The following is a 10,855-nucleotide window of genomic DNA, read 5'->3' as shown; positions in this document are numbered from 1 at the left end:
AATCACAATCACAAGCTTCTGCTATAGAATTCCAATGTATCATAAATGCAGCTTCTAACATATAATAAACAATTGATATACTTAATTTTTAATTCTAACTTTTTATGGAACTTAGGATAATTCTTCATAGACAAAGATAAGGTAAGATAAACTCCTACAGTACATTAGAATACATTTGGCCGTTCTGCCTGCCGTGTCTTGTCCTTTAGTACTAAATGTACTCTTTCCACCACTGTCCTTGAATTTTAATGTATTTGTCATTCAATTGTAATCAAATTCCAGTTCCTTTCTGCTCTATATACAATGGTTAGCCGCTTAGGAGTTGTAGTATAGGTGCAGGGGGTCATTATTCACTCTTAATATAATGTTAAAAACATTGTTTTTAATGTTGGCCTTACATAAAATGAGAAATATCTCAAGTTAAAAAGAAAATCTTCCTGTGCTGCAAAATTAAAAGCATCTGTCGCCCTCTGCTGGTCAAAGCAATACATAGCAGACTGAGACACAGGTGAAAACGATGAAGCGGTGATTATAAAGACACACTCACTGCAGGTCACTAGTTCAAACTAAAGGAAGTGAGGAGGAGGGAGACACAGCAGTACTCTACCAAACAATTCTAAAGACCCAGCAGCTTTTGTTACTGGTTTCTTTTTAAGTCTTATTTGAAGTGGCGAAGAGAAACTCAGACATGTCAGACAGATGTGTTGAAATACTGAGAGACAGCCGTCAGTCGTGGAATGATATCCCAGCAGGAAGACAGCTTCTCAGAACTCCTCCTATGACCGTTGTGAAGCAACAATTGCGTTTTTGTAATGAAGATTCAAGTGAGGAGCAGGTGGAGCCCCAGCTGGATATGGAGGTACATGATTTAACTGCACTCTTTATCAAACTATCTTATGGAATTACATGTAGATTAATCTGCTACATCAGCCAAACAGCTCGCTGCACCCGCACTGCGAGGGGGACCCAAATTCCCATCAGCAAAAACACGTGGGTTGCTATCCTGGCTCCAAAATTGTGGAATGTATGAAGGTAGATATGGTGCAAAATGCGAGAGCGTGTAAAACCTGATGTGAGCACTTGCAGAAAAAAAATCTTAGCTTGTGTGCATACATTTACACTTGTATAAAATATCCACGCAACTGTGAACCAAATTTGCACTTGTATAAAATATCCACGTAACTGTGAACCAAGTTTGAAGTCGCAGAAGAAAAAAATAAGTTTTGTAGCTTGTAGAAAAAAGATGAATTTAGTGATAAAATATTCACTTGCAGAAAAATACTTATTTTTTAAAATATATTTTCCATTACAACTGCAACTTGGTTATTACAACCTCTCAAATCAGTCATTACAACTTGACGAATCTGCTCTGTGGCAGTATAAATCGACGAATCTGCGGTCTTGACTTTTGCTAAACTTCTTGCGATAAATGTGTCGCAAAAGTAATTTTCACCTGTATTAGACCCTCCAGAAAAACCTGATTCTGCGATCGCAGAATTTACCGCATAATCGGCAAAATGGCGCAGATTTTTAAAAGGCCGCATATTTATTTGTGTGTGATTAAAATAGCCCAATTGCTTTTACAATAAATAAACATTGAATGTGTTTTAATTGAATAGTAAAGGGGTTTAACGTTAGTGGCAGGTTGTGTGTGTGAGAGAGAATAAATAAGACACCTTTTTTTTTTTTTCCTGCATATTTAGCCTATTTCACAACTTTCCGCATATTTCGCAACTTCCCGCAATTTCACCGCATAAAATCACATAAAAACCCCGCATGTTTAATCGCATAATCAAGGATTTTAGCCCACATAATCAAGGATTTTTGCCTGCGTTTTTCTGGAGGGTCTAATATATGTGGGGGGAGGGGGCGGAGCTATCAGAACGACGAGGCTTGGGTCAGTCACACAGTCAGTCAGCCAGGTCGTACAGGATGACTGCGGGGCTAACGGTTCGTGTCGCTACCAGTCCGCTGACATGGCGCGTCAATCAACGGTAAGTTTTGCCCAGTATTACTTTGAATATTATTATTGTGATTGAGGATTAAATCCGCTTTGAAGACCACCGTTTTATATCGTGCAGTTTAGCGGCAAAATAACGTCAGTTAGCCATCTAACGCTAGCTTTGTTGAGTTTATGCTAGCTAAACAAGTAGTGGTTGTAGTCTACAGCAGTAATTAATATATTATAGCCTACTGCTTTGGCACTAACGGTTGATAACCGTTTATGAAAATAAAACCAATTGAACTGTACGGAAATAATGACACATTTTATAATTGTCTTGGGCTCCTGTTGTGTTTTTAAAGCCTTTGTAAGTTATCCATGCTATTTTCTATTTAGCTAACTTCAAAGTAGTGTATGTGAAATCAACCTCACAATAAGATGTGTATATTACAATTATGAATGTCATATTTCAAGATGATTACTTAGATATTACAACATGGTTGGTTGAGCTGGAGTTCATTATTGAGCTTACTCGTTAACGTCAGTCATATCTGAAGAACAAACCCAAACCTTGTTGTTTTTATTAATTGTATTACCAAATTGATATCAAATAAACAGTAAGCATTGGTAACAAAACTTCCAAAGTTACAGTAAAATAAAAAGGACCTTGACACGGACAATACACAATCCAACATGTTCAACAGAAGAGAATAAGTTATATTGTTTGTACACATGGTATTTTATATATATATATATATATTCTTTTTTTTTTTCTTTTTTTTTAAGGTGTCCAGGTGATGCAGACAGGCTGGACCAGAGAGTGAGAGACAGAACTGGACTCCTCACAGCAGTGAACTTCAGCACAGGTACAAATACTATTTTTTTCATACTGTACAAAGAATCAAGAAAGATATTGGTTTAAATAAATGAAGTATTGACTTTAATACACTGATATACATTCCATTAAACAATACTAAATCACCTACACATCAGTGAAGTTGAGGGGTTTTTTCCATGCAAAAATTTACATTTAGATGTTAACAAGCAATATGATTTTGTCAGCTTTCTAATTTAATGTATTGAAGGCAAAGATATTTAACACATAGTGAAAACTGCTACTATTTATCTCAATATTGTCTGTAAAAACGTGGTAAAAGTTATTCTTTCAGTGAGGCAACAGAGCAAGCTTCTACAGTTGCACTACGTTTTGTAACAGTTAAATATTATTTTGATAATAAAATATATTTCAATGTTGATGAATTTCATACTGTTCATTCATAATCTGATTACAATTTTAAAATAATTATATCTACAGCCCCTAAACACACAAACACACCGCTTTCATAAATAACACACTTGTTCTGCAATAATATGTTTTTAATTTTCCTGTCATTTTTGCTAGGAAAGGACATGCCTGAAAGACATCTCCTCTTTCTCTGAGGGTCAAGAAGAACATCCAAGAGGAAAATTAAAAGCTGATTTTATGAGAGTTTAAGACCAGTACAGGACATTCACTAAAACTACTTTTATTGTGAAAACAAAGATCTGCAAACCGAATATTTTTGTAGTCTATCAGGACCATCATTTGTTTGACGCTGCCTCACAAATAAATGGGGCCAATCTTCAGTCAGATGTGAATGTGTAATCTATTTTCAGTAAGAATAATGGATGAAAGGAGTACAAATACAATTTATTGAAATGTGAACCAAAAGTTAATCAAATGTTTTAAATAAAAAGCACATGTGGACAGAATGTGTAAAGCCTATTAAATGTATAAGTAAACAAATTTAGTCAAATAACGTGTCAGACTAGGCCTGTGCAGGTGGTATCAGCTATGCCCAGCATGGGCTCCTCCATCAGGCCTGGTCCTCCTCGCAGAGGAAAGACCCTCAGTCCTCTCCGGGCCAAACAAACAGACAGACATCACACGGAGGTTTCTCCCTGAAGTCTCTGCAGCTCTATGGACACCACGCTGTCTCAATCCGTCCACACTGAACATGAGGGGAAAAAATAATAAGCAAATAATAAATGCTTTGGACAATAAGAAATATATAAAGTTGACGGTTGAGTTGCTCAGTTTTTTTAGATTGTCAATACTATTACTGTATAACTAATATATCAGGTTAAGAGGCACCTTCAAATAAAGATTGGTCTTTAAATACATTTTGTTTCTTGAATTGTTTGTCTAAAGTCAAGGATCTAGAACTGGTACTTAGTTTTAATGATTCAGTCTGATTATTATGCTGTTTGGAGGAGGCCTCACAGGTAAGGGCACTAACTAGCTACCATCACATGTACTTAGCTTGACTTAAATGTATATAATTAAGTGATGTCAAAATATAAATAACTAATGTCATGCAAACATATTAATATTTGCTTGATTCCAGAGTTGAATTTAGCACAATTGCATACAAACGTCAAGGGATTTCAAGATTCTGAAGTATTCATTCTAAATAGAAAATAGCATGGATAATTTACAAAGGCTTTAAAAACACAACAGGAGCCCAAGACAATGTATAAAACGTGTCATTATTTCAGTACAGTTCAATTGGTTTTATTTTCATAAACGGTTATCAACCGTTAGTGCCAAAGCAGTAGGCTATAATATATTAATTACTGCTGTAGACTACAACCACTACTTGTTTAGCTAGCATAAACTCAACAAAGCTAGCGTTAGCTGGCTAACTGATGTTATTTTGCCGCTAAACTGCACGATATAAAACGGTGGTCTTCAAAGCGGATTTAATCCTCAATCACAATAATAATATTCAAAGTAATACTGGGCAAAATGTACCGTTGATTGACGCGCCATGTCAGCGGACTGGTAGCGACACGAACCGTTAGCCCCGCAGTCAAGCCTCGTCGTTCTGATAGCTCCGCCCCTTCGCTCCAACCTCCCTCCCTCCCCCCACATCTACAGGTGAAAATTACTTTTGCGACACATTTATCGCAAGAAGTTTAGCAAAAGTCAAGACCGCAGATTCGTCGATTTATACTGCCACAGAGCAGATTCGTCAAGTTGTAATGACTGATTTGAAAAGTTGTAATAAACAAGTTGTAATTGTAATGGAAAATATATTTTAAAAAATATTTATTTTTCTGCAAGTGAATATTTCATCACTAAGTTCATTTTTACAAGCTACAAAACTTTTTTTTTTCTTCTGTGACTTCAAACTTGGTTCACAGTTGTGTGGATATTTTATAAAAGTGTAAATGTATGCACACAAGCTCAGATTTTTTTTCTGCAAGTACTCACATCAGGTTTTACACGCTCTCGCATTTTGCACCATATCTACCTTCATAGTATGAGCTCCCATTGACATCAGGACAGCAGAAAGCTTACACATCTTCCGGCGCAGACTGAAAACTCATCTCTTTAGACTCCACTTCGAGCGATAGAATTATTAACAAAGCACTTATATACTAATAAAGGGCTGGCTTATCTAAAGCCAGTTGAGTAGCACCTGAAATGTTTTAGCTCTATGAAACCTGATGTACTTGATTCTGTTTTCTTCAAGTTTGTATTTTGTTGCTCGAACGCACTTATTGTACGTCGCTTTGGATAAAAGCGTCAGCTAAATGCAATGTAATGTAGTGCTGTTACCCAACAGGCAGATACTGCAGTTGAAAAAGACGATGACCAAAATGTGACATTCAATTACAACGCAATTGTACCAAAAACAGGTACGAAAAAATTTGGCTTACTGTATGGCACAATCTGTCAAATGTTGAGATGATGTTTTCCTTGTCTGATCTTTTATTGCATTTCAGAACCAGAAGAACCTAACCCCATGTTGAAAGGAATGAAGGGCTGTCAGCTGACGCAGAATGACTTGGAGTTTATGGAAAAGATTCAAGAAGATAAACGTATTAAACAGCTGCAGGTAAGTGTGGCTTCCTCGCTACCTGCTGTTGCTTGGAATCGTGTTATTCAGTCAGATTGCAATCATTGTTGTATAGTTTGATTCCTACCAAAGTGCTGATGAATTGTTTTCTTGCTTTGATTGTCCTCAGGGTGATTTGAAAGAGGTGCAGAGGTTGGTCAGTAAAGAACTGATGCAATTAGAGCTGGCGTTAGCTTCCAAGGAGAAAGCACAGGCTGATCTAAAGGTGAGTGACGAGAAGCTTATTATCTTGTGTGTGTCGGGGTGGTGTGTTTATAAATATTAATACAGGGTGTCCGCGGGGTCTTAAAAAGTATTAAAAGTTGATAAATCAATTTAGCGAAAATTAAGGCTATTAAAAAGTATTAAACGGCATTTTCCAAGGTATTAAGAAGGTCCACAGCAACGACAACATGAAACACCCTTTAATTTACTGAAACGACATGTCGGAAACCCCCCAAGGCGGCCCCATGCATAGCGCGCCGTAAAATGCTGCTTATTATTTTAAGTTTCGTTGCCTTGCTCCGCTCTGTGGGGGGGGGAACTAAATGACTACGGTAACGAGTCCCAAGGTGGGTAGACCGGCATACGCAACGCTCTGGGGGTCCAACGGCTCCGTGTGTGCCCTATATGATTATTTTCTGATAACGATGAAATAGCCCGCCTCCCTCTCCCCACGTCTCCTGCTGCTGCTGGGCTGTCAGAAGAGGGGGAGGAAAAGCGAGGCAGGCACCGTTTATTAAATATTATTATATTATTATACAGAGAACAGAGTCGTTATCAATTTGTTTTAAAGCTCAATAAATAAGAAAAAAGACCTCTGACCGGCACTTTCCTAATTTTGTACGGAAGATTTCAACTTTAACGGACATGTTGACCGGCGGAACATTTTTTTTTACGAAAACTCAGCCGCACGGTCCCCTCGCTCCTTGGAAGAGGCGGTGAGGTGGGTGTTTTTCATCTGCTGGTGGACTACCGGAGAGATATACAGCAGGAGAACACGCCGTCCACCGCGGAGAATAAACAGAAGGGCAACCATGGCAACCATGCTCCGGGGTCTTCTTCGCTGCTTTTGGTGTATTTCGGGCGGCAGCAGCGCCACTTACAGGCCTGACATATGTACTACATCGTTTCCAGCATTTCCAGCGGTCTAGTGTGAACGGACACGTTAATGAATCGAATGCTTGTGAACGGAAGCTTTTTTTGCGCTTGCGTATGCGTTTTACCGTATGCGTCCTCGTGGGGCCGGGATCTAAGCCAAACTATATCCGGTCACAGAGATCTGCTATTTTAAAGTAAAGTCAACACATATCGACCCTAAATATAGTCTATATTAAGAACGAGAAAAGTCTTAACATATATATCCTTTTTTGTAAACATATGACAAATGTGTGAGGGTGATGACGTCAGAGCATCGTCCTATGTGCCAGGGCTTAGCCCCGGACAGCCCCAGCCCAATTTAACCCCTGGGTATTTGAGAGGGAGCTCCTATATGGCATTACCCCGCTGAAGCTCACCAAAGTTTAACATATTTCATAGCTCAAAGTTTTGTCCATTGTTTTGTTTATTGGTCAAATACTGGTTTCTAATGGTTTCTGAGGAGTTTGACTGGAATGAAAGAGCACAAAGTCTACAGAAGCAAAAAAGCAGCATACTGCATTAAACCTAACCTTCACAGAGAGGTTGAAGTTCATGTGGAGAGGAGGCTTCAGTAGTCTGTCTGCACTCTGTTTAGTTTTGCTATCTTACAATCAATATAGTAAATGTGAGGTAAAGTGTGTCGCCAATGTAACCGGTTAGAACTCAAAGTTGCGATGAGGTCTTAAAATGTATGGAAAGGGTCTTAAAAAAGGTCTTAAAAGGTTTTAAATTTGACTTCAGGATTCCTGCATATACCCTGTAATAGTATAAAATAGGGGATAAAGGACCGACAACGCCACCTGGGGGCTTGCACCGAAGGATATAGACACAGAAATACAATAATTCAGGACACAGGTTCGTTAACTGAGGGGCGGAGACGTGTTTCAAAGTCATGACCCACTTACTCAAGATTAATACAAAGGGCTTGTTCTGAGCAGATTCAGGAAGGAACTACTTTCTTTCTATTGAACTACACCAGCTTGAAAAGGAATGGCGTTCTTCTCTGCTGAGCTGTAACTATCTAGATTCAGGATCAAATCTAGTCCATAAGAACATGCACGCATCCTTCCGTGCAGAGATGCAATAAAAAGAAAATGAGCTTCGAGGACAACAAGCTAAGTTCCAAGGCTTTGGATTGTTTGTAGTTCTGTATTTGACCCTGTACCGCATCTGACCTTTTTTTTTTACCATCACTATAACTCTCTCCAAATGTTCAAGCTTATGTCTGCTAAAGGCATTTTTACAATCCTTTTTATATTGACCCTAAAATAGCACTGTTTTCCAAAGAATGTCTTCCACCCCCCGCCCCAACACAAACCCGCTGAGGCTGTAGAATAACATGAGCACATGTCATTGTATTTTCTACTTGTGCGAACTTTAAGTTGAATTCCTCCTGTTGTTTTCCTTCAGCTCCCGTCCTGTGAAGACCTCATGGAGTGGGTGAAGGAGGTCCTCAGCATGACGTCATCATCCACCCAATTGGCAGACCTGGACCTCGATTGTTTCCTGGACACGGTGACGAAAGAAACCATCCAAAAAGCCACGGAGGAGAAGCGGATTGAGATCCCTCGGATGGAGAACATGGTGGCAAACAAGTAAGTAATAGCTCGATTAAATGACCTTTTTAATGGGAGGTGTGTCTTCTATTCTGGTGAATGTACGTGCTTGAGGGGTAGCTCAAACATACACAACTCTAAAGGTACTTAAACTGACATGTAATGCTTAAAAACAAAGGAAGAAGAGGGAAGCAAAAGAGAGAGGGCAGCTTGAACAAAATGTGGCCAGTCAACAGGTAAGAGACGCTCCAACTTGTGTAAAATAATTAAGTGATTTCTATATGATAACATTTGTTTGTATCTGATTTAAGCTGAAGGTGCATGGATTAATGAGCCTAATGTCAAACCTGATATGTGAACTTTCCCAAGAAGAGGTGAGAATCTGATTTGATCTTATAAACAACCATTTGTGGGTGGATTTACTGTTCTTTTAAAGACAATATCTTGTTTAACAGGACGCATATAAGGCTCTTGAAATCCGGATGAACACTCAAGAAGAAGAAGCAGCAGCAGCAGCAGGAATGGAAGCAGATAAAGTTGTCGTCAAAGAGGAACCACAAGATCTTAAAGTGCAAGCCAAAACTCGTGGAAAGGGAAGACCGAAGGCTGTTACGTTTCAAGAACTAGCAAAGAGCAAAACTAAATCCAGGCGCAAGCTCGTTGACGGTAAAACTGACTGTGGGAAACATGATAAAGAGAAGCCAACGAAGTCTGTTAAAGAATCCAAAGGGCCACAAAAGAGAGCCCAGAAGCAAGAGGCAAGTTCCCAAGAGGCTTTGCAATCTGTAGGAGGGAGGAGAAAGAAACCTGTAGCTACAAAACCAAAAAGTGGTGTGAAAACTGAGGAAGCTCCATCCACGACCCGACGGGAAGCTCCATCCACGACCCGACAGGAAGCTCCATCCACGACCCGACAGGAAGCTGCATCCACGACCCGACAGGAAGCTGCATCCACGACCCGACAGGAAGCTGCATCCACGACCCGACAGGAAGCTCCATCCACGCCCCGACGGGAAGCTCCATCCAATCTCCAACGGAAAGCTCTATCCACGCCCCGACGGGAAGCTCCATCCATGACCCGACGGGAAGCTCCATCCATGACCCGACGGGAAGCTCCATCCATGATCCGACGGGAAGCTCCTTCCACGACCCGACGGGAAGCGCCTTCCACGACCCGACGGGAAGCGCCTTCCACGACCCGACGGGAAGCGCCTTCCACGACCCGACGGGAAGCTCCTTCCACGACCCGACGGGAAGCTCCTTCCACGACCCGACGGGAAGCTCCTTCCACGACCCGACGGGAAGCTCCTTCCACGACCCGACGGGAAGCTCCATCCACGACCCGACTGGAAGCTCCATCCACGCCCCGACGGGAAGCTCCATCCAATCGCCGACGGAAAGCTCCATCCAATCTCCGACTGGAAGCTCCATCCGATCTCCGACAGGAAGCTCCATCCACGACCCGACAGGAAGCTCCATCCACGACCCGACAGGAAGCTCCATCCACGACCCGACAGGAAGCTCCATCCACGACCCGACAGGAAGCTCCATCCACGACCCGACAGGAAGCTCCATCCACGACCCGACAGGAAGCTCCATTTACGACCCGACAGGAAGCTCCATCCACGACCCGACAGGAAGCTCCATCCACGACCCAACAGGAAGCTCCCCCCCAGGGCACTGTTCTGAGGAGGTCCAAGAGGATCGCCAGCAAGTTTCACTAACACCACACCTGTTTAATAATGGTGGATGTCGTGCCCTACAAAATCAAACAAAAAAAAAAACCTGGTGAACACCTCTACAATTAGTATTGGACTGCAACACCCTTGACTTAGTCTTGTTGCTAAGTAACTTTCAGTAATGGGCTTGACATTAAGTTGTATTCTATTGCATGTCATTTTAATAATCTGTTTAATTTGTTATATGAAAATAAAGTGGTGATTTCATTAGACTAGTTTCACATCTGAATGTTCATTTTTTTCGGGGGGGGGGGGAAACGTTTTCACTTGCAGTAAAGTAAAAAAATATAAGCCTTATTATGGCTTTAATGAGAATAATGATTTCAAATGTAAAACTGACTGAAGGACAGTCTGCAAAGGGAGGAAAAACGTCATTAGCACTGAAGCCTATTCAATGTTTCTTCAATGACACTTCATATGATTGAATGCTTGTCAGCACAGGGGCCTGAAGTCAAGTTGAACTGCTAAATGCACAAAGGTTCACACGTTTCTTTATTGATGGCTTTGTGCATATTAGCAATTTGTTTATTACTTGCTGTGAATGATTTTAGAAGATTTGGTTAGAAATGAGTCACTAGCGCTGCTGAATCACTC

At 40.6% G+C, this 10,855-nt stretch overlaps 1 protein-coding gene and 1 long non-coding RNA gene across 2 annotated transcripts; both read left to right on the top strand.

The window, feature by feature from the left end:
* The first annotated feature begins 258 nt into the window (after positions 1-258).
* Positions 259-10,375, top strand: LOC307032809 (uncharacterized protein). The gene is made up of 8 exons (XM_079671084.1): positions 259-859; positions 5,554-5,626; positions 5,714-5,826; positions 5,957-6,052; positions 8,377-8,561; positions 8,701-8,758; positions 8,834-8,896; positions 8,978-10,375. The coding sequence occupies exons 1-8, from the start codon at positions 689-691 to the stop codon at positions 10,244-10,246; spliced, it is 2,028 nt and encodes a 675-aa protein (XP_079527210.1). The 5' UTR covers positions 259-688; the 3' UTR covers positions 10,247-10,375.
* On the top strand, positions 866-3,568 carry LOC307032810. Its single transcript, XR_013806379.1, has 3 exons — positions 866-1,994; positions 2,729-2,808; positions 3,345-3,568. It is a non-coding gene; the product is annotated as an uncharacterized lncRNA (long non-coding RNA).
* Positions 10,376-10,855: the final 480 nt, after the last annotated feature.

This window comes from Notothenia rossii (assembly GCF_949606895.1).
Source record: "Notothenia rossii genome assembly, chromosome: 3".
In the NCBI taxonomy this organism is placed as follows: Eukaryota; Metazoa; Chordata; class Actinopteri; order Perciformes; family Nototheniidae; genus Notothenia; species Notothenia rossii.
The sequence above is the reverse complement of the archived record's forward strand: the minus strand, read 5'-3'. Positions and strand labels throughout refer to the sequence as shown.

Coding starts and splice junctions, on each gene's coding strand:
- LOC307032809 (XM_079671084.1), top strand. CDS start 689: ATGTCAGACAGATGTGTTGAAATACTGAGAGACAGCCGTCAGTCGTGG. Junction 6,053..8,376: donor AAGCACAGGCTGATCTAAAG/GTGAGTGACGAG, acceptor GTTTTCCTTCAG/CTCCCGTCCTGTGAAGACCT. Junction 8,562..8,700: donor GAGAACATGGTGGCAAACAA/GTAAGTAATAGC, acceptor TTAAAAACAAAG/GAAGAAGAGGGAAGCAAAAG.